The sequence below is a fragment of the Oncorhynchus gorbuscha genome, linkage group LG05 (assembly GCF_021184085.1).
Source record: "Oncorhynchus gorbuscha isolate QuinsamMale2020 ecotype Even-year linkage group LG05, OgorEven_v1.0, whole genome shotgun sequence".
Taxonomy (NCBI): Eukaryota; Metazoa; Chordata; class Actinopteri; order Salmoniformes; family Salmonidae; genus Oncorhynchus; species Oncorhynchus gorbuscha.
In genome coordinates, this window is record NC_060177.1 from 95,236,375 (window position 1) to 95,257,392 (window position 21,018).

The window sequence follows — 21,018 nt, forward strand, 5'->3', positions numbered from 1 at the left end:
AATATCATCCTATCATATCATCCTATAATATCATCCTATAATCCTATCATATCATCCTATAATATCATCCTATCATATCATCCTATAATATCATCCTATAATCCTATCATATCATCCTATCATATTATTCTATCCTATCATATCATCCTATATTCCTATCTTCCTATCATATCATCCTATCATATTATTCTATCCTATCATATCATCCTATAATCCTATCATCCTATCATATCATCCTATAATATCATCCTATAATCCTATCATATCATCCTATATTCCTATCTTCCTATCATGTCATCCTATCATATTATTCTATCCTATCATATCATCCTATAATCCTATCATCCTATCATATCATCCTATAATATCATCCTATAATCCTATCATATCATCCTATATTCCTATCTTCCTATCATGTCATCCTATCATATTATTCTATCCTATCATCCTATAATCCTATCATCCTATCATATCATCCTATAATATCATCCTATAATCCTATCATATCATCCTATCATATCATCCTATAATATCATCCTATCTTCCTATCATATCATCCTATAATCATATCATCCTATAATATCATCCTATAATCCTATCATATCATCCTATAATCCTATCTTCCTATCATATCATCCTATCATATCATCCTATCATATCATCCTATCATATTAATCTATCCTATCCCAATTTCCTCTGACATTGGGGATTAGTTTTGCCTGAAGTCGACGGGCTGCCTTAAACAACATTAGAGTGAGTGTGTGTTTTCCCCCCAGGCCTCTCTGTCTCACTGTCTGTGGGTCATAGTGAAAATGTTTGTTTAGCCAGCAGCTCTGTTTAGGTTGTCCCTGTCCTGGAAAGCTAATTCTCTCCGCTCGTCTTCCTCTTGCTGATTTAACATCAAGCCCTTCGTTTCACTGTCTCGTTCTATTTCCTCTACCTCTACTACGGTTTCGTGCCACATGGCACCTTATTCCCTACACAAAAGTAGTACACTATATATGGAATGAGGCTCTGGTCTAAAGTAGTGCACTATATAGGGAATAGGGCTCAGGTCTAACGTAGTGTACTATATAGGGAATAGGGCTCTGGTCTAAAGTAGTGTACTATATAGAGAATAGGGCTCTGGTCTAAAGTAGTGCAGTATATAGGGAATAGGGCTCTGGTCTAAAGTAGTGCACTATATATAGGGAATAGGGCTCTGGTCTAAAGTAGTGTACTATATAGGGAATATTGCTCTGGTCTAAAGTAGTGTACTATATAGGGAATAGGGCTCTGGTCTAAAGTAGTGTACTATATAGGGAATATTGCTCTGGTCTAAAGTAGTGTACTATATAGAGAATAGGGCTCTGGTCTAAAGTCGTGCACTATATAGGGAATAGGTTGCCATTTGGGATGCATTTATTGAATTAGGTACTACTGGATGGCAGGTCCGTTTGTGTTATAATGAAGCAATAAGAGGAGGTGTGGTACTGTATACGGCCAATATACCACCGCTAAGGGCCGCTCTTAGACACGACACAACTCAACGCTCAGGTGCCTTATTGCTATTATATACTGCCGTTACCAACGTCAGCAGAACAGTAAACAGTAGCATCCAGGACCCACACTACCCTGTCTGTCTGTCTGTCTGTCTGTCTGTCTGTCTGTCTGTCTGTCTGTCTGTCTGTCTGTCTGTCTGTCTGTCTGTCTGTCTGTCTGTCTGTCTGTCTGTCTGTCTGTCTGTCTGTCTGTCTGTCTGGTCTGGTCTGGTCTGGTCTGGTCTGGTCTGTCTGTCTGTCTGTCTGTCTGTCTGTCTGTCTGTCTGTCTGTCTGTCTGTCTGTCTGTCTGTCTGTCTGTCTGTCTGTCTGTCTGTCTGTCTGTCTGTCTGTCTGTCTGTCTGTCTGTCTGTCTGTCTGTCTGTCTGTCTGTCTGTCTGTTGTTGTATTTTGTATTTATTTTTATTTCACCTTTATTTATTTTATTTATTTATTTATTTAACCAGACAGACAGACAGACAGACAGACAGACAGACAGACAGACAGACAGACAGACAGACAGACAGACAGACAGACAGACAGACAGACAGACAGACAGACAGACAGACAGACAGACAGACAGACAGACAGACAGACAGACAGACAGACAGACAGACAGACAGTTGATATGGTCAAGCAGGGAGGGAAGGAAGGGAGAGGAGTAGACTGGAGAGGGGGAGGGGCAAAGGAGGAGGGAGAGAAGAGGGGGAGAGGAGGAGAAGGGAGAGGGGGAGAGGTGAGAGGGGGAGGGGAGGGGAGGAGGGGGGAGAGGATGAGAGGGGGAGGAGGGAAAGGGGGAGGGGGACAGGAGGAGGAGGGAGAGGGACAGGAGTAGAAGGGGAAAGGGGAGGGGAGAGAGGATGAGAGGGACAGGAGGGGAGGGGGAGGGGGACAGGAGGAGGGGGAGAGGAGGAGGGGGAGAGGGGCAGGAGGGGGAGGGGAGGAGGGATGACATAAACGGCTTCATTTAAGGCTTCTGGAGTAAAACGGTACACCAGCTGTAACACCCAATTTAGACACACACACACACAAAACACACACACACACACACACACACACACACACACACACCCAGACACACACACACACTCAAACACACACACACACAAGCACACACACACACGCAGACACACACACAGGCACACACACACACTCAAACACACACACACACACACACAGGCACACACACACACACACACACAGGCACACACACACACACAAACACAGACAAACACACACACACACACACACACACACACATACACACAAACACACACACACACAAGCACACACACACACACTCAGACACACACACACACACACACACAGGCACACACACACACACACAAACACACACACACACAAACACACACACACACACACACAAACACACACACACACACACAAACACACAGAGAGAGAGAGTCATCATGAGGATTTTTTTGGGGGGTTGTTTCTCTGTAATACTACTAGCCTCCAAGCCATTTGACGAGGTTGGCTTTAGCCCAGTTCGGTTCCCATTCTCCCAACCTCATTACTAACTACCAACAAGCCATTTGACGAGGTTGGCTTTAGCCCAGTTCGGTTCCCATTCTCCCAACCTCATTACTAACTACCAACAAGCCATTTGACGAGGTTGGCTTTAGCCCAGTTCGGTTCCCATTCTCCCAACCTCATTACTAACTACCAACCGAGGTTGGCTTTAGCCCAGATCGGTTCCCATTCTCCCAACCTCATTACTAACTACCAACAAGCCATTTGACGAGGTTGGCTTTAGCCCAGATCGGTTCCCATTCTCCCAACCTCATTACTAACTACCAACAAGCCATTTAATGAAGTTGTCTTTAGCCCAGATCGGTTCCCATTCTCCCAACCTCATTACTAACTACCAACAAGCATTTGACGAGGTTGGCTTTAGCCCAGATTGGTTCCCATTCTCCCAACCTCATTACTAACTACCAACAAGCCATTTGACAAGGTTGGCTTTAGCCCAGATTGGTTCCCATTCTCCCAACCTCATTACTAACTACCAACAAGATTTCGAGGTTTCCCATTCTCCCAACCTCATTACTAACTACCAACAAGCCATTTAATGTTCCCATTCTCCCAACCTCATTACTAACTACCAACAAAGTTGTTGGCTTTAGCCCAGATTGGTTCCCATTCTCCCAACCTCATTACTAACTACCAACAAGCCATTTGACGAGGTTGGCTTTAGCCCAGATTGGTTCCCATTCTCCCAACCTCATTACTAACTACCAACAAGCCATTTGTTGGAGCCCAGATTGTTCCCATTCTCCCAACCTCATTACTAACTACCAACAAGCTTTAGCCCAGATTGGTTCCCATTCTCCCAACCTCATTACTAACTACCAACAAGCCATTTGACGAGGTTGGCTTTAGCCCAGATTGGTTCCCATTCTCCCAACCTCATTACTAACTACCAACAAGCCATTTGACGAGGTTGGCTTTAGCCCAGATTGGTTCCCATTCTCCCAACCTCATTACTAACTACCAAAACAAGCAATTTCAGACTATCAATCAAGTTAGAGTAGCTAGCTTATCTAAGTATCTCAGCTAGCATGCCTGCTGGTAAAGGTTGGTAGACTATAGAAAAGCAAAAACTAAATGTACTGAGTAAGACTCACATTCCTTTCAATCTTTTAGCCAGACTTTAGCAGAGAAACATATTTAGTTTTGGGGTCCATGAGGCCCCTAGACACACAACAGAAATTCTCTGCATGTCAGTATGTTTGTGTGCTGCCTGGTGATTGTTGCTGTAATTAAACAAGCCTCAGTTCAGTGAAAAGCTAGCGGACATTTTGTTATAACAGCCTGGTTCAACAGCCAGGTTCAACAGCCCGGTTCAACAGCCCAGTTCAACATATACATAATTGTTTTCCTGTGTGTGTGTGTGTGTGTGTGTGTGTGTGTGTGTGTGTGTGTGTGTGTGTGTGTGTGTGTGTGTGTGTGTGTGTGTGTGTGTGTGTGTGTGTGTGTGTGTGTGTGTGTGTGTGTGTGTGTGTGTGTGTGTGTGTGTGTGTGTGTGTGTGTGTGTGTGTTGAAACATGCTAGGTGTGTGACATCACTCTATTTGTTTCTGTTTCGTAATGGGTTGGCTTCCAGCCAAAATACACGCTCGCTCTCTCTCTCTCTCTCTCACACACACACACACACACACACACACACACACACACACACACACACACACACACACACACACACACACACACACACACACACACACACACACACACACACACACACACACACACACACACACACACACACACACACACACAACGCTCACACATGCTGCTGCCAGAGAGGGAGATCCCAGTATTTCTGGGTGTGAGCCAGGCTGGGATGCCACCAGTACTACGTTCCTGTCCTCCAGCCAAACTCTACGCAATCTTCTTCTGTTTGTTTCTCTCACTCGCACTTCCCTCAGCTCTTCTCTCAGCTCTTCTCTCAGCTCTTCTCTCAGCTCTTCCCTCAGCCCTTCTCTCAGCTCTTCTCTCAGCTCTTCCCTCAGCTCTTCTCTCAGCCCTTCCCTCAGCTCTTCTCTCAGCTCTTCCCTCAGCTCTTCTCTCAGCTCTTCCCTCAGCCCTTCTCTCAGCTCTTCTCTCAGCTCTTCCCTCAGCTCTTCTCTCAGCTCTTCCCTCAGCCCTTCTCTCAGCTCTTCTCTCAGCTCTTCCCTCAGCTCTTCTCTCAGCCCTTCCCTCAGCTCTTCCCTCAGCTCTTCCCTCAGCACTTCCCTCAGCACTTCCCTCAGCCCTTCCCTCAGCCCTTCCCTCAGCACTTCTCTCAGCACTTCCCTCAGCTCTTCCCTCAGCACTTCCCTCAGCTCTTCCCTCAGCCCTTCCCTCAGCTCTTCCCTCAGCACTTCTCTCAGCCCTTCCCTCAGCTCTTCCCTCAGCTCTTCCCTCAGCACTTCCCTCAGCTCTTCCCTCAGCCCTTCCCTCAGCCCTTCCCTCAGCTCTTCTCTCAGCTCTTCCCTCAGCTCTTCCCTCAGCCCTTCCCTCAGCCCTTCTCTCAGCCCTTCCCTCAGCCCTTCCCTCAGCTCTTCCCTCAGCTCTTCTCTCAGCTCTTCCCTCAGCTCTTCCCTTAGCTCTTCTCTCAGCTCTTCCCTCAGCTCTTCTCTCAGCCCTTCCCTCAGCCCTTCTCTCAGCTCTTACCTCAGCTCTTGCCTCAGCCCTTCTCTCAGCTCTTCTCTCAGCCCTTCCCTCAGCCCTTCTCTCAGCTCTTCTCTCAGCTCTTGCCTCAGCTCTTCTCTCAGCCCTTCTCTCAGCCCTTCTCTCAGCCCTTCTCTCAGCCCTTCTCTCAGCCCTTCTCTCAGCCCTTCTCTCAGCTCTTCTCTCAGCTCTTACCTCAGCTCTTCTCTCAGCTTTTCTCTCAGCCCTTCTCTCAGCCCTTCTCTCAGCCCTTCTCTCAGCTCTTCTCTCAGCTCTTACCTCAGCTCCTGCCTCAGCCCTTCTCTCAGCCCTTCTCTCAGCTCTTCTCTCAGCTCTTCTCTCAGCTCTTGCCTCAGCACTTCCCTCAGCTCTTCTCTCAGCTCTTCCCTTTCAAATGTCAGATATGTCAAATATAAAGTTCTGTTATAATCTAATCTATTCATCCTCAGAAATCCATACACAAAGCAGCATCTAACTGTCATCTACATCCGTCTACAGATTGATGTTAGAGTAAATATTAACCTGCCTAAAGGGCAGATGAAATAAACTCATTCTCTAGTACCCCGGTCTTTATATTGAGCCTCTCCAACACCACATCTTGTTCCCATTTACAAAGATACAGTTAGCTGCTGCCTCCCTTCAGTTGCCCTCAAATGTGGTTTTGTTTTGCAACTCTGAAAACACATAGTAGTCTGGCTCCAGCGTGTCTGCTCAGTGACCATAAGCATCCTTTTATTGTCCTATGACCATTTCTTCCCAATGACCCGGCTAGAAGAGCACATCCTGAAAACTAAAGCTCTCAACTTGATAACGGACAGGAGACATGCCATTTTACATGATTTACATTTGACAAAATTCACGTAAACTATGAAAAATGTAAATATTTCTTTGAAAATAGAGACTAGTCTTTCTCGGATAATTGTAATTGTATGGTAATTGTTTTTAATAACCTGCCCAGGGACTGCGGTTGAAAATTAGCCGGCTGGCTAAAACCAGCACTTTTACTGAAACTTTGATTAATGTGCACTGTCCCTGTAAAAGAAAAATATTAACTCAAACTAAAACTCAAACTAATAGAGACTGGTCTTTCCATGATAATAGAGAAGAGTTTTCAACAAAGCATCATACAGTATTCAATATGACAATTAGTGTTACTAATCAATACTACATGCTAATGCACAAAAGACAGCCCGGGATTGTTGAGGGTTAAATGTTTGTCGTTCTGTAACTGGTTGCATTAGCAAATTGCAATTAAAGTATATTCAAACAAAGTCCGATTTTCAGATTTCTATGGTACAATACACAAGTGTACCTTAAACATCATATACAGTAACAGATACTGGACAGAACCCCCCCTCCCCACCCACCCAAAAGAAAAATCCCTCAACTGTACAGAGCTTTCAGAAAGTATTCACACCCCTTGGCTTTTTCTATAAAAATGTAAAATGGACACAAGACTCTGTAATGTCAAAGTGGAAGAAAGATTCTAACATTTGCAAAAATATATAAATGTAATGTAAATGTAAATGTATTATGAAAAATGAAAAAGGGGATATTTCTTGAGTAGATAAGTATTCAACTCCCTGAGTCAATACATGTTGCAATCACCTTTGGCAGCGATTACAGCTGTGAGTCTTTCTGAGTAAGTCTCGAAGAGCTTTGTACACCTGGATTGTACAATATTTGCACCTTATTTATTTATTTAAATGATTCTTGTCAAGTTGACTGTTGATCATTGCTAGACAGCAATTTTCAAGTCTAGCCATAGATTTTCAAGATGATTTAAGTCAAAACTGTAACTAGGCCACTCAGGAGCATTCAATGTCATCTTGGTAAGCAACTCCAGTATAGATTTGGCCTTGTGTTTGAGGTTATTGTCCTGCTGAAATGTGAATTTGTCTCCCAGTATCTGTTGGAAAGCAGACTGAACCAGGGTTTCCTTTAGGATTTTGCCTGTGCTTAACTCTATTCCGTTTCTTTGTATTCTAAAGAAATCCCTTGTCCATGCCAATGACAAGCATACCCATAACATGATGCAGCCACCACCATGCTTTAAAATATGAAGATTGGTACTCAGTGATCTGTTGTGTTGGATTTGCCCCAAACATAACGATAAAGATAATTTCTTTGACATTTTTTTTTGCAGTTTTACTGCAGTGCCTTATTGCAAACAGGATGCATGTTTTGAAAATATTTGTATTCTGTACAGGCTTCCTTCTTTTCACTCTTTCAATTAGGTTAGTATTGTGGAGTAACTACAATGTTGTTGATCCATCCTCAGTTTTCTCCTATCACAGCCATTAAACTCTGTAACTGTTTTAAAGTCACCATTGGCCTCATGGTAAAATCACTGACCGGTTTCCTTCCTCTCCAGCAACTGAGTTAGGAAGGACGCCTGTATCTTTGTAGTGACTGGGTGTATTGATACACTGTCCAAAGTTTAATTAATATCTTCACCATGCTCAAGGGATATTCATTCTGCTTTTATTTTACCCATCTACCAATCGGTGCCCTTCTTTGGCATTGGGAAACCCTCGCTGGTCCCTGTGGTTGAATCTTTGTTTGGAATTCACTGCTCGACTGAGGGACATTACCGATAATTATATGTGTGGGGTACAGAGATGAGGTAGTCATTCAGAAACCATGTTAAACACTGTTATTGAACACAGTGAGTCCATGCATCTTATTATGTGACTAGTTAAAACACATGTTTCCTCCTGAACTGTTTTAGGTTTGACATAACAAAGGGGTTGAATACTTATTGACTCAAGACATTTAAGCTATTCATTTTTTTATGCATTTGTAAACATTGTGAAAAACATAATTCCATTATGACATTATGGACTATTGTGTGCTGACCAGTGACAAAAAAAATCTACATTTAATCCATTTTAAAACCAAAACAAAATGTGGAAAACGTCAAAGGGTATGAATACTTTCTGAAGGATACCGTATCTACTGGACAGAGGAACCCCATAAAAACCCCTGAACTGACGATGTATCTACTGGACAGAGGAACCCCATAAAAACCCCTGAACTGACGATGTATCTACTGGACAGAGGAACCCCATAAAAACCCCTGAACTGACGATGTATCTAAAAACCCCTGGACAGAGGAACCCCATAAAAACCCCTGAACTGACGATGTATCTACTGGACAGAGGAACCCCATAAAAACCCCTGAACTGACGATGTATCTACTGGACAGAGGAACCCCATAAAAACCCCTGAACTGACGATGTATCTACTGGACAGAGGAACCCCATAAAAACCCCTGAACTGACGATGTATCTACTGGACAGAGGAACCCCATAAAAACCCCTGAACTGACGATGTATCTACTGGACAGAGGAACCCCATAAAAACCCCTGAACTGACGATGTATCTACTGGACAGAGGAACCCCATAAAAACCCCTGAACTGACGATGTATCTACTGGACAGAGGAACCCCATAAAAACCCCTGAACTGACGATGTATCTACTGGACAGAGGAACCCCATAAAAACCCCTGAACTGACGATGTATCTACTGGACAGAGGAACCCCATAAAAACCCCTGAACTGACGATGTATCTACTGGACAGAGGAACCCCATAAAAACCCCTGAACTGACGATGTATCTACTGGACAGAGGAACCCCATAAAAACCCCTGAACTGACGATGTATCTACTGGACAGAGGAACCCCATAAAAACCCCTAAACTGACGATGTATCTACTGGACAGAGGAACCCCATAAAAACCCCTGAACTGACGATGTATCTACTGGACAGAGGAACCCCATAAAAACCCCTGAACTGACGATGTATCTACTGGACAGAGGAACCCCATAAAAACCCCTGAACTGACGATGTATCTACTGGACAGAGGAACCCCATAAAAACCCCTGAACTGACGATGTATCTACTGGACAGAGGAACCCCATAAAAACCCCTGAACTGACGATGTATCTACTGGACAGAGGAACCCCATAAAAACCCCTGAACTGACGATGTATCTACTGGACAGAGGAACCCCATAAAAACCCCTGGACAGAGGAACCCCATAAAAACCCCGATGTATCTACTGGACAGAGGAACCCCATAAAAATCCCTGAATTGACGATGTATCTACTGGACAGAGGAACCCCATAAAAACCCCTGAACTGACGATGTATCTACTGGACAGAGGAACCCCATAAAAACCCCTAAACTGACGATGCATCTACTGGACAGAGGAACCCCATAAAAACCCCTGAACTGACGATGTATCTACTGGACAGAGGAACCCCATAAAAACCCCTGAACTGACGATGTATCTACTGGACAGAGGAACCCCATAAAAACCCCTGAACTGACGATGTATCTACTGGACAGAGGAACCCCATAAAAACCCCTGAACTGACGATGTATCTACTGGACAGAGGAACCCCATAAAAATCCCTGAATTGACGATGTATCTACTGGACAGAGGAACCCCATAAAAACCCCTGAACTGACGATGTATCTACTGGACAGAGGAACCCCATAAAAACCCCTGAACTGACGATGTATCTACTGGACAGAGGAACCCCATAAAAACCCCTGAACTGACGATGTATCTACTGGACAGAGGAACCCCATAAAAACCCCTGAACTGACGATGTATCTACTGGACAGAGGAACCCCATAAAAAACCCTGAACTGACGATGTATCTACTGGACAGAGGAACCCCATAAAAACCCCTGAACTGACGATGTATCTACTGGACAGAGGAACCCTATGAAAACCCCTGAACTGACGATGTATCTACTGGACAGAGGAACCCCATAAAAACCCCTGAACTGACAATGTATCTACTGGACAGAGGAACCCCATAAAAACCCCTGAACTGACAATGTATCTACTGGACAGAGGAACCCCATAAAAACCCCTAAACTGACGATGTATCTACTGGACAAAGGAACCCCATAAAAACCCCTGAACTGACGATGTATCTACTGGACAGAGGAACCCCATAAAAACCCCTGAACTGACGATGTATCTACTGGACAGAGGAACCCCATAAAAACCCCTGAACTGACGATGTATCTACTGGACAGAGGAACCCCATAAAAACCCCTGAACTGACGATGTATCTACTGGACAGAGGAACCCCATAAAAACCCCTGAACTGACGATGTATCTACTGGACAGAGGAACCCCATAAAAACCCCTGAACTGACGATGTATCTACTGGACAGAGGAACCCCATAAAAACCCCTGAACTGACGATGTATCTACTGGACAGAGGAACCCCATAAAAACCCCTGAACTGACGATGTATCTACTGGACAGAGGAACCCCATAAAAACCCCTAAACTGACGATGTATCTACTGGACAGAGGAACCCCATAAAAACCCCTGAACTGACGATGTATCTACTGGACAGAGGAACCCCATAAAAACCCCTGAACTGACGATGTATCTACTGGACAGAGGAACCCCATAAAAACCCCTAAACTGACGATGTATCTACTGGACAGAGGAACCCCATAAAAACCCTGAACTGACGATGTATCTACTGGACAGAGGAACCCCATAAAAACCCCTGAACTGACGATGTATCTACTGGACAGAGGAACCCCATAAAAACCCCTGAACTGACGATGTATCTACTGGACAGAGGAACCCCATAAAAACCCCTAAACTGACGATGTATCTACTGGACAGAGGAACCCCATAAAAACCCCTGAACTGACGATGTATCTACTGGACAGAGGAACCCCATAAAAACCCCTGAACTGACGATGTATCTACTGGACAGAGGAACCCCATAAAAACCCCTGAACTGACGATGTATCTACTGGACAGAGGAACCCCATAAAAACCCCTGAACTGACGATGTATCTACTGGACAGAGGAACCCCATAAAAACCCCTGAACTGACGATGTATCTACTGGACAGAGGAACCCCATAAAAACCCCTGAACTGACGATGTATCTACTGGACAGAGGAACCCCATAAAAACCCCTGAACTGACGATGTATCTACTGGACAGAGGAACCCCATAAAAAAACCCCTGAACTGACAATGTATCTACTGGACAGAGGAACCCCATAAAAACCCCTGAACTCCCGATGTATCTACTGGACAGAGGAACCCCATAAAAACCCTGAACTGACGATGTATCTACTGGACAGAGGAACCCCTAAAAACCCCTGAACTGACGATGTATCTACTGGACAGAGGAACCCCATAAAAACCCCTGAACTGACGATGTATCTACTGGACAGAGGAACCCCATAAAAACCCCTGAACTGACAATGTATCTACTGGACAGAGGAACCCCATAAAAACCCCTGAACTGACAATGTATCTACTGGACAGAGGAACCCCATAAAAACCCCTAAACTGACGATGTATCTACTGGACAGAGGAACCCCATAAAAACCCCTGAACTGACGATGTATCTACTGGACAGAGGAACCCCATAAAAACCCCTGAACTGACGATGTATCTACTGGACAGAGGAACCCCATAAAAACCCCTGAACTGACGATGTATCTACTGGACAGAGGAACCCCATAAAAACCCCTGAACTGACGATGTATCTACTGGACAGAGGAACCCCATAAAAACCCCTGAACTGACGATGTATCTACTGGACAGAGGAACCCCATAAAAACCCCTGAACTGACGATGTATCTACTGGACAGAGAAACCCCATAAAAACCCCTGAACTGATGATGTATCTACTGGACAGAGGAACCCCATAAAAACCCCTGAACTGACGATGTATCTACTGGACAGAGGAACCCCATAAAAACCCCTAAACTGACGATGTATCTACTGGACAGAGGAACCCCATAAAAACCCCTGAACTGACGATGTATCTACTGGACAGAGGAACCCCATAAAAACCCCTGAACTGACGATGTATCTACTGGACAGAGGAACCCCATAAAAACCCCTGAACTGACGATGTATCTACTGGACAGAGGAACCCCATAAAAACCCCTGAACTGACGATGTATCTACTGGACAGAGGAACCCCATAAAAACCCTGAACTGACGATGTATCTACTGGACAGAGGAACCCCATAAAAACCCCTGAACTGACGATGTATCTACTGGACAGAGGAACCCCATAAAAACCCCTAAACTGACGATGTATCTACTGGACAGAGGAACCCCATAAAAACCTCTAAACTGACGATGTATCTACTGGACAGAGGGACCCCATAAAAACCCCTGAACTGACGATGTATCTACTGGACAGAGAAACCCCATAAAAACCCCTGAACTGACGATGTATCTACTGGACAGAGAAACCCCATAAAAACCCCTGAACTGACGATGTATCTACTGGACAGAGAAACCCCATAAAAACCCCTGAACTGACGATGTATCTACTGGACAGAGGAACCCCGTAAAAACCCCTGAACTGACGATGTATCTACTGGACAGAGGAACCCCGTAAAAACCCCTGAACTGACGATGTATCTACTGGACAGAGGAACCCCATAAAAACCCCTGAACTGACAATGTATCTACTGGACAGAGAAACCCCATAAAAACCCCTGAACTGACGATGTATCTACTGGACAGAGGAACCCCATAAAAACACCTGAACTGACGATGTATCTACTGGACAGAGGAACCCCATAAAAACCCCTGAACTGACGATGTATCTACTGGACAGAGAAACCCCATGAAAACCCTTGAACTGTATAGAGAAGTATAGTATAATTTAAATAAAACATTAATAATTGTATTTTGTCCAATGAGTAACATAAGAACTACACAACGGCACATCTTAATTATCAAGGTTTTATTTCTCCCTGATTTTAATTGCATTTCCATTGCTTAGGTTACTTAATGCAGGCCTAATGCAGGGCCCTAATGTACACATTACATTGAGGGAAGTATCTGAATGCTCCGTCATAAATAAAGAATGACCATATTAGATCTGTGTTCGCTTTACAACCTCTGGTGGATTGGAATGAATAATATTATGAATTTACATCTTTATCAGAATGATATTTAGGCTGGAGAGGAGAGGACTACTTTCTTATTCTTTAGTCACCTAAAACTATTTATTATTTTGTGTTTTATATCAATCAAGCCTTAAAGCCAATACTGCCCAAATTGCTGTGACATTATATATAAAAATCCACCCGAATGTTTTATCAATAGGGGCATTTATCAAATAATTAAGCAACTAACAGCTAGTGATATGTCAGTAATAAGCAGGAGAACATATTTAGTTAATTTCTTTATTGTAGCCTTTTAAGATAAATCACTAAATATACTCATGTATTCATAGTAAATAAATTAGTAATATCAATATATTGTATATGTGTAAATTAGGCCTGGTCAGCTAACAAATTATATTCATTGAACAAGTGGTCTGGTCAAGGGTTCTTCTATGCTAAATGTGCTTTGAACATGTGGTCTGGTCTAGGGTTCTTTGAACAAGTGGTCTGGTCTAGGGTTCTTTGAACAAGTGGTCTGGTCTAGGGTTCTTTGAACAAGTGGTCTGGTCTAGGGTTCTTTGAACAAGTGGTCTGGTCTAGGGTTCTTTGAACAAGTGGTCTGGTCTAGGGTTCTTTGAACAAGTGGTCTGGTCTAGGGTTCTTTGAACAAGTGGTCTGGTCTATGGTTCTTTGAACAAGTGGTCTGGTCTAGGGTTCTTTGAACAAGTGATCTGGTCTAGGGTTCTTTGAACAAGTGGTCTGGTCTAGGGTTCTTTGAACAAGTGGTCTGGTCTAGGGTTCTTTGAACAAGTGGTCTGGTCTAGGGTTCTTTGAACAAGTGGTCTGGTCTAGGGTTCTTTGAACAAGTGGTCTGGTCTAGTGTTCTTTGAACAAGTGGTCTGGTCTAGGGTTCTTTGAACAAGTGGTCTGGTCTAGGGTTCTTTGAACAAGTGGTCTGGTCTAGGGTTCTTCTTATTAAATAGACATGAAGGAAATAAACATATGTTCTCTCTCAATATCTGGTTTTAGACCTACACTGTTTCATTGCTTAGGAAAAATGAAATAATTATGCTTACTTATATGTAGACCTTTCAAAGGACTTTGATACTGTTGACCATCACATTCTCATTCAAAGATTGACTGAAATTTATCCTGGATCAGATTATGTGTCAGACAGGACCCGATGTGTGATTTCTGATGGTGTTATGTCTAGTTTCCTGGATATTTACAAAAGGTGTACCACAGGGGTCGGTACTGGGACCTGTTGTCTTTAGTGTTTGTAATAAATAATATCGGTCTATCTATTAGAACTTGTACTTTTCATCTACATTCAAACGATACTGTTATTTATGCCATTGCCCACAACTGTAGACCAGGAGTTGTTTGAGCTGTCAGCTGACCTTGTTAACTTACAGAAAGTCCTGGTTGGTTTAAAACGTGTTCTTAATGTGGCCAAGACCTAAATACATGTTGTTCTCTAGTTCTCTCCAGAATGTTTCAAATGGACTATATTTTTATTCACTGAAAAGTTCTCCCATCGATCAGGTTCCCTTTTATAAATATCTGGGCATTTGGATTGACAAAGACTTCATGTTTAAAAAGATACATACTGACGAGATAGTTAAAAACAGAAAATTTCAAATGTTTTTTTATATACATATTTTTTTAAGAGAGATCTTTTCTCTCCCTAAACAGCAGGAAGCAGATTGTACAGTCAACCTTCCTGTCTGTTCTTGGCTATGGTGACAGCGTTTACCAGATTGCAGCAGCCACGACTCTAAAACCTTTTGATTCCGTCTACCATTGCATCCTTCACTCTATCGCAGGTAACAGTTTTAATACTCATCACTGAATCCTGTATCAAAAGGTTGGCTGGTTCTCAATAAAGTCCCGTAAATCACTTCCTTACTCCCTTTCTGTTTACAAAGCTCTACTACACAAGCGACCGACTTACCTAACTTTGTTGTTAAAGTATAAACAACACGAGACAACCAAACCCGTTCACAGTGTTGGTTAATTAACTATTGAGGTTCCTCAGGTCTCCAGCGGTAAATCTGCTTTTAGTTTTGATGCGTCTCACTGCTGAAACAATTTACAAACTCTTTACAAATGGGTGTTCTGTTGGCGCTTGGGCAGTTTAGGGTTTTGATTGAGGACCTAGTAGTTGAGGAATGGAACCATTTGACTAAATTGTTGTATTGTGCTGTTTTTTCATTTAATTTGACATTGTATTGATTGCTGTTTTATTTTTACATTGTATTGATTCATGTTTATATTGATTAATGTTTTGTTCCACATTGTATTTGATTGTTGTATTACGGTGATTAGTAATTGAGAATGGGAGCCTGGTCTCAACGGTTTTTTTCCCCCTGAATAAATAACATATGAAGGAAAGACAGAGAGGACAGATCAGCAAGGGGCTCCACAGCACAAACTAAAGTTCGTGTCGTTTCTGAAGTCCAAATATCAAAACAGTTGAACATCCTCTTGAGAAGCTAGAGCCGTTAAAACAAAGTTAAATTGTGTTTTGGACTTGGAAAAGTAACGGGCAGGCTTAATTATAAGAAACGTCGTTAAGGAGACGAATGAGATTGTTATCAACATGGGGTAGTACAGCTAGTGTAGTCTAGTGTACAGTAGGTAACGTTTCATATCAAGTTATTACTTATTAGTCAGCTTTACCTGTTTGAATTGCTCCTCGTAAGTCCATTCGTGGTTCTGAGACTGTGGTGCCATCCCGCCCGGGGATTCCAACCGCCGGGGCGCAACGAAGGAGGGGGGAATTATAGACATGAACTGCACCGGGGTGCCCTTCGGAGAGTGTCCCGCACCGGGGCGCATGGGGTTGTGGGGCTGGTAGTGGCTGAGAGCCCCCTCCATGTCCTCTTCATCCTCATCATCCACGACTCCTTCGTTGTCCATGTCATCATTCATGCATCGGTCCATCCCCTCTGGATCATCATCCATATCGGAGTCGTCGGCTCTCTCTGAGTGCCTGCGGGGGTCGAAACTGTGATGGACAGCCAGTCCCGGTTCAGCGGATCTCGCCAAGCTGGGAGAAGAGTTCGCTACTCCCGCGGCGAAAGCGCCCCGGACCGCTGCCTGGTAGTGGTGGAAAGCGAGGGCTTGTTGGTGTATCTGGGACTCGACCATGGAGCGGAGATCCTTCTCTTTCTCTGCCTGACGAAGCTTCTCTTCCAACGCCAGGCGGGCAGCCTGCTGTCTTTGGAGGTTTTCCATGACCGCCTCTAGCTTCATGCCTCCGCTGCTGGGCTGTTGGGACTGTGAGTGTGAGCCGGGGAAGTGGCTGTGTGTGGAGGCAGAGGAGACGAGCAGGGGGAGGTTGTTGGGCGAGGAGAACGCTGCTTGCTGTGGAGAGCAAGGGTGTACAAATATTGTAACGGAGAGTAAACTGACTAAAAGCAATAAACTATTAAGAAATAACTTGGTAATAAACTGTAAGAACACACGACCATGCCTATTATGATAATGTGGCCGACATTTGGCCCCTGGAGTCGATGTCTCTTAAAACGTGGCTTCTAACATGTATCAAAAGTGCACCATAAATAGACTACAATGTATTGCGGAAATGAACGTGGGTAACACAGTAACATTGTGCGCTGTATAGCCTAGTGCTGATGTGGCAGGCTGACAAAAATAATTACACAGAATAATTAGCCTATATATACATAAACCATTGCATACTATTTTTCATACGAATCAGAAACGTGCGTATCAATCTATTTAAGAGATACAAGTTATGTAAAAAGTTAATTTACTGTAAATGTGAATCTAAACATTCAAAAACGTTATTAAAATCTAAATAATTAGTTAAAGTTTAAATAATTAGCCTAAAAGAAAACGAAATAAAATAACAAAACGAAATAGCATATCTTATTAACATCTACATAGGCTAATAAGAATAATCAGAATCAGTCACCATATTTAGAGAAAGAACTAAATGTAATGCTTACCAAAGCAGATTTAGTTGCTATACTGGTATTATCAACCATGCTTCGCCCGTCAGATTAGACCGAAATATCAAACAGTTGACAAAGTATCTCCTTTCAATGTTAGTTGTGGGAGTATTCCTGAATCCTGATTCAACATCGAGATCCGCGTCTCTATTGGAGAGAATAGATTAACGTGTAGGATTAAAGTGTAGGCTATCAATGTATTTGCGGTGGTCGAGTATTGAAGCCCTGAAGGGTTTAGCAACAAGTGGCAACTGCAGTCAGAATGACCTCTTCAGGCGAAGGATCGGCCCTGTAGTCAGAATGACCCCCTCATGCGAAGGATCGGACGTTCTGCTCCCATTTGCTAACAACACGTCAATACAGTGATATACAGAGGGCCGGGTCTACAGCCGACCTCGGAAATACACTTTAACAACCGCACAGAAACACAGAGAACTGACGGATCCCACATCGCCAAGTGTTGGAAACCATCCAAAAATTGTAAATTCTTTGCCAAAATTGTTAATTGGTCACACATTCTATATTCTATAAATATATACATATTGTTATTCATTAGGCTATTTAGCCTGGACCCTGCCCCCACTGAACTAGTAATTTTACGCATATGTTCCATGAAGCCTACTGCCTAGACTACATCATGTTTTATTTTATTTTGTTTATATCGACAGAAATAAGTGTAGAGGTTATGTTTTTTTTGCAATATGAGTTTAATAATAAGTAAATAAAATCATAATAATAATTGCATGCATCAGAACGGTGAAATCGTTTTGCATTCCATTGCCTGGGGCAGAATATATATATTTAAACATAGTATCAGATTATGACATATAGATCCTATAAATTCAATTTCCATCTAAATGTATGTTAATCCGTTAACAGATTACACCTCCCATAAGTGATCCCATAGCATATTGTAAAATATTTGACACAAACGAGGCTTTACTATTCAGAGCCAAGGGATAGGCCTAGAAGTTGAGCATCACCTATAAAAACAGGCAGTTGAGCATCACCTATAAAAACAGGAAGTTGAGCATCACCTGTAAAAACAGGAAGTTGAGCATCACCTGTAAAAACAGGAAGTTGAGCATCACCTGTAAAAACAGGAAGTTGAGCATCACCTATAAAAGCAGGAAGTTGAGCATCACCTATAAAAGCAGGAAGTTGAGCATCACCTGTAAAAACAGGAAGTTGAGCATCACCTGTAAAAACAGGACGTTGAGCATCACCTATAAAAGCAGGAAGTTGAGCATCACCTATAAAAGCAGGAAGTTGAGCATCACCTGTAAAAACAGGAAGTTGAGCATCACCTATAAAAGCAGGAAGTTGAGCATCACCTATAAAAACAGGACGTTGAGCATCACCTGTAAAAACAGGAAGTTGAGCATCACCTATAAAAGCAGGAAGTTGAGCAGCACCTATAAAAGCAGGAAGTTGAGCATCACCTATAAAAACAGGACGTTGAGCATCACCTATACAAGCAGGAAGTTGAGCAGCACCTATAAAGGCAGGAAGTTGAGCATCACCTATAAAAACAGGAAGTTGAGCATCCCCTATAAAAGCAGGAAGTTGAGCATCACCTATAAAAGCAGGAAGTTGAGCATCACCTATAAAAACAGGATGTTGAGCATCACCTATAAAAGCAGGAAGTTGAGCATCACCTATAAAAACAGGATGTTGAGCATCACCTATAAAAACAGGAAGTTCAGCATCACCTATAAAGAAAAACAGGAGGTTGAGCATCACCTATAAAGAAAAACAGGAGGTTGAGCATCACCTATAAAAACAGGACGTTGAGCATCACCTATAAAAGCAGGAAGTTGAGCATCACCTATAAAAACAGGACGTTGAGCATCACCTATAAAAACAGGAGGTTGAGCATCACCTATAAAAACAGGAGGTTGAGCATCACCTATAAAAACAGGAGGTTGAGCATCACCTATAAAAACAGGAGGTTCAGCATCACCTATAAAGAAAAACAGGAGGTTGAGCATCACCTATAAATAAAAACAGGAGGTTGAGCATCACCTATAAAGAAAAACAGGAGGTTGAGCATCACCTATAAAGAAAAACAGGAGGTTGAGCATCACCTATAAAGAAAAACAGGAGGTTGAGCATCACCTATAAAGAAAAGCAGGAGGTTGAGCATCACCTATAAAGAAAAACAGGAGGTTGAGCATCACCTATAAAGAAAAGCAGGAGGTTGAGCATCACCTATTAAAAAAAAACAGGAGGTTGAGCATCACCTATCAAATTAAAACAACAGGAGGTTGAGTATCACCTATAAAGAAAAGCAGGAGGTTGAGCATCACCTATAAAGAAAAACAGGAGGTTGAGCATCACCTATAAAGAAAAGCAGGAGGTTGAGCATCACCTATTAAAAAAAACAGGAGGTTGAGCATCACCTATCAAATTAAAACAACAGGAGGTTGAGCATCACCTATAAAGAAAAACAGGAGGTTGAGCACCACCTATAAAAAAACAGGAGGTTGAGCATCACCTATAAAGAAAAACAGTAGGTTGAGCATCACCTATAAAATTAAAACAACAGGAGGTTGAGCATCACCTATAAAATTAAAACAACAGGAGGTTGAGCATCACCTATAAAATTAAAACAACAGGAGGTTGAGCATCACCTATAAAGAAAAACAGGAGGTTGAGCATCACCTATAAAATTAAAACAACAGGAGGTTGAGCATCACCTATAAATTAAAACAACAGGAGGTTGAGCATCACCAATAGCAGCAGATCAGGAAAACAGAGATGTGGATGCTGTAGTAAAGGTTCCTTTGAAAGTGACGTTAATACAATGGAAACCTTTTGGTCTTCTGTACTCTGAGTCACAGACAGTCTCCGGATGTATTTCTGGTACAAGACACAGATATGCTGATGTCCATCAGCTCCAAAGGAAACACCTACAATATTCATGACTTTGTGTTGTTCTTGTATAATACATTTGTTTATTGTTTAAATATCTGTCATGTGTGAAATGTTATTATCTAATCCCAAAATGCCACAAACAAATTTTCCTGTATGAAAAAATATTATGCTATACTATGCTATTCGACTGTATTCTTTTCCATTGTTTCAAGCATTGTAGTGTCGTGGAGAAACCTGGCCATTAGAGTTGTTTTAGTCCAGGATGGACATTAATGTTCATTAGTCTGGATCACAGTGATGACCTCATGTGAAACATGAGACCTTTTGTTATGTCCCCTGGTTACCGACCCCTGGTTATCGACCCCATGTCCACATATAGGACGGAGAGATTAACAGGGATATTTCTATAACTGAATAAATAAATTACCTCTAATCTAAAAGTAAGATTGTTTATTTATAGTAAAGGAGAACATCAAAAGGTGATCAAAAATCTAAATCATTCACATCAAAATAACTGTAGAAGTCTAAACTATTTTAAAAGATAGTAGGTTGAAT

At 42.6% G+C, this 21,018-nt stretch overlaps 1 protein-coding gene across 2 annotated transcripts in view; it reads right to left on the reverse strand.

The window, feature by feature from the left end:
• LOC124036678 (AT-rich interactive domain-containing protein 3A-like) overlaps positions 1–17,979 on the reverse strand; it is a 298,644-nt gene extending 280,665 nt beyond the window's left edge. For both annotated transcript variants that reach the window (XM_046351527.1, XM_046351526.1), the window contains exons 1-2: positions 17,584–17,979; positions 16,292–16,978 (exon numbers count right to left, since the gene is read on the reverse strand). In XM_046351527.1, coding sequence (XP_046207483.1) covers positions 16,292–16,978; positions 17,584–17,622 — 726 coding nt within the window. In that variant the 5' untranslated portion in view covers positions 17,623–17,979. The remainder of the gene's footprint in view (positions 1–16,291; positions 16,979–17,583) is intronic.
• Positions 17,980–21,018: the final 3,039 nt, after the last annotated feature.